The sequence below is a fragment of the Monosiga brevicollis genome, genomic scaffold (genome assembly GCF_000002865.3).
Source record: "Monosiga brevicollis MX1 MONBRscaffold_203 genomic scaffold, whole genome shotgun sequence".
Lineage (NCBI taxonomy): Eukaryota > Choanoflagellata > Craspedida > Salpingoecidae > Monosiga > Monosiga brevicollis.
In genome coordinates, this window is record NW_001865175.1 from 1 (window position 1) to 3,305 (window position 3,305).

At 52.3% G+C, this 3,305-nt stretch overlaps 2 protein-coding genes across 2 annotated transcripts; both read left to right on the top strand.

The window, feature by feature from the left end:
- Positions 1-213: 213 nt before the first annotated feature.
- MONBRDRAFT_30644 (uncharacterized protein) lies at positions 214-1,140 on the top strand (the record flags this gene model as incomplete). The annotated part of the gene is made up of 2 exons (XM_001751089.1): positions 214-290; positions 504-1,140. The coding sequence occupies 2 exons, from the start codon at positions 214-216 to the stop codon at positions 1,138-1,140; spliced, it is 714 nt and encodes a 237-aa protein (XP_001751141.1).
- A 290-nt stretch (positions 1,141-1,430) lies between these two features.
- MONBRDRAFT_13195 (uncharacterized protein) lies at positions 1,431-3,209 on the top strand (the record flags this gene model as incomplete). The annotated part of the gene is made up of 2 exons (XM_001751090.1): positions 1,431-1,510; positions 2,933-3,209. Coding segments are annotated over 2 exons (357 nt in total), but the record flags the coding sequence as incomplete, so codon positions are not given.
- Between the last annotated feature and the right edge of the window lie 96 nt (positions 3,210-3,305).

The following is a 3,305-nucleotide window of genomic DNA, read 5'->3' on the forward strand; positions in this document are numbered from 1 at the left end:
CAAAATTTCAAAGTGGCTGGCGCAAGTATGCTTTGCTTGGGTTTGAGATGGACAGCTTCGCCAACGTCTCGCATGTATATACATTTGAGAAGACCCCCGGGTGTGTCTTGTTGGCCTTGTTCGGCCAGTGCAAGCCGAATGCGTCTGTGAAGAGTCGAAGCCTAAACGTTTCTCACTCGCTCGCTTGTTGTACGACTATTTAGTATTATCAGCATGGATGCAGCCCGAGTAGCGCGTATGCATAGCCTGCTGCCGTCTGTGCGCCTCATTGCTTCTCTGCGTGATCCGGCGTACGTTAACCTGATTCTGTGACTCCGCTTGAAGCTTTGCTCCGCTGCGCCTCTTGATCCGTGTGCTAATGTCTGCTTGTGTCTGCATTTTTGTATCTTTCTACCTCAACCTGACTTTGATCTTCTGACTATGATCTCTGTCTCTGCCTCTGCCTCTAACTATTATCTCTGCCTCCATCCCCGTGTCCCAAATATGCATTTCTCGTTTCCTAGGGCCCGAGCGTACTCCCACTTCCAACACAACTGCCGGGAGGGCGATGTATTAATTGGCAAGCCTGGTACACAGCATGCTGATCGCGTCATTGTCTATGATGAACGCAATCCCCACACGAGACCTCGTGTCAACGCCTTTTTGAAAGCCATTGGCGCCACCCGCGAGGACTTTTCCAAGCCGACTGACTCGTGCACTAGCAAGCAATTTGAGACCGTCCTGCTGACACGTCTGGACGGGACGCGTGGCACACGTATCTCGCACAACGAGAGCATGGCGTTTGCCATCTTGGAGCGCGGCTTCTATGCTGAGCAGCTCGATGTCATCACGCAGTATTATCCACGCGATCAGATCCACCTCAACCTGTACGAGGCCATGTCCAAGGATATGATCTCTCACATCAATGATATTCAGACATGGCTGGGGCTTCCTTTCTTTGATTATTCACCGTTGACGCGAATCAACGCTCGTGGTTACGTCTCGCTACAAGCTGTAAAGAGCAAGACGGACAGCAAGCCGTATGAGAGCCTGGGTGACGACGTGTATCAGCTGCTGGTGGAGATGTATCTGCCCAGCGTGCGGGATTTAGCCCGCTATATAGACAAGAGCCTGTTGCGCAAGCACTGGCACATTAATTGAGCTGGTGTCTCATCTGTTCGCCTGAGGCATCACATCCGGCTGAGCACAGTGCATAATGCGTAGAGCTATCACACCCTCTTCAGCTTGAATGTGGTAATACTGCACATTGAAATATTAAATTTGGCATTGTCACCACAATGTGCACCCGAGGCTGCTTGGCCCAGGCTCATGCCCAACACTTTGTTCCAACCCCCACGCCCACCCACTCGCTGGTGCCTCGCATTTGTGTCAGCGGCCAAGTATAATTGCCCTTTCATTGAGACATACGAACGAGACCACCTTTGGGTGGCATGAAGGCACACTTCGGATGTACTACGTTTCAAACTCGAGCTTTGTGCTCCTCCTTACTCGCAGAAGCAAGGTACGCAAGGTAAGCAAGGTACACACCACTGAGCTCGTCTTTTTCTTAATCACGTTCAGCTTTCGTTGTTTTTGCAAAGATGAGGCAGGTGTAAGAGATCTGGCTTGACACATAGCAGAGCTTCAAGTGAATTTAGGTCACATCGCTCTGCTTCGTGCCGTGCATCATCAAGGGGGAGGTGCACCACGCGACGCAGCTAGGCGTTTGAACAACATTGCTGCCCCTGTCCATCACTGGCCCTTCCCATAACGCTGGCTCATGGTGTGCTGCCAGATTCATCTGCCTCATCCGTTGCCAAGGATAACCATTTCAAGCCCCGCTGCCTTCTAACAGTTTCCGTGCGCACTGACAGGCTACTGACCCAATCGTGCTGCTGCCTTGACTCGCATCGAGTGAGGAGTTTCACGCTTTTTTTACATGTTAATTCAGGCCAAGTCGGCGGATGCTTTGCGTCAGCAATGGCATCCTTTGTGCCAAATTCAAATTCAAGCCCATCAGCTGCATCAGCAAATCGCGACGTATTGTGTGAACCAGCACACTTTCATCGGTCTCTAGGGATGTAAAGTTGTGCCTAGTTGTGCCTTGACGGCAACCGATTCTGAAATACTACCTTGCCTCGCGAGGCTCACTCGTTGGAAAGGCGGGCAGACCCCAACCAGTTTGCAATGGTGATCGGTCTTCACTTCTTTGCTTTTATTCCCAAGAAATTTACGGGACGAGATGCCAGCCCAGAATAGGATGTGGTTGGCGAAGGAAGAAGTCAGTCTGCCAGCTTGAGGCCTGTACAGGCTGTGAAGGACTGCATATCCCATCACCCAAGCAAGGCAGCTCAGCTCCGCACTTGAAGAATTAAAGGGAATTCAACGGTAGGGGGGTGGGGCGTTCGGGGCCCTACGGCGTCTTTTGCTGTCCGAGTTTTGCGATGGGCAGGAGAACGAACAGACCGCTTGCGTTTCCACATAATAGGTGAACCTTGTTCTGGCGGATCGTTTCGTAGAGTAAGGTTTGGGCTTCGTCGGAACGCCAAGAAGGGTATGCTCTGGGTCCCTCACTTGGCTTGGTCGTCGCCCGCTTTCTTTGCAAAGACCAGGAACCAGAACATTGGTCCGCGGCGTTATGATCAATACATTCTGCATATCCTACAAACCCATCAATCCTACGCACCCAAGCTCACAAGCTGCACATGACCCCTTTTTCCCCACGGGGTTGTTAATCGTCGTTACCCGCTGCTTCTAATCAGCAATGCGTCATAAGCCAAGCACGCGCGTAGGTCGCGACCCAAATGGAATCTACTGCTCTCCTCCCTGATGCCTGTGGACCATTTTTCAAAGCTGAAATTTTATGAAGGGTCTTCTCACATTCATGACCGACAAGGCACGCCTTCTGTACCACCGGGGCCCCCTCTTCTGCTTTGGCATCCCTGCCCTGCAGCCTTCAGCTCGCAGTCATGCAGATCTCTACTGACATCGAACCAACCCCCGTCCGCGTCACCTCAACCCTGGCCGACATTGTGCGCCAGGCCTACGACAAGAACAGAGCCCTCAGCAGCTCTGAAACCGCCGTCTCACGCTCTCGCGGCAGCAAAGGATCTATCCTCTGTCGTAAGGTGCAGCAGACCTACTTCTGGCGACACTTGCAACGTGTCTTCCTTGAAAACCCGCATGAGTGCGGCCGCTATGAGGCTATGACTGTAGTCGAGTACGAACAGGTTTATCACGCAAAGCGCCATGCCTCCATCCCGACTGCAACCTCCATGGACATCCTTCTAAGAACTGCCATTGTCACCACCGCCAGCACCATTACC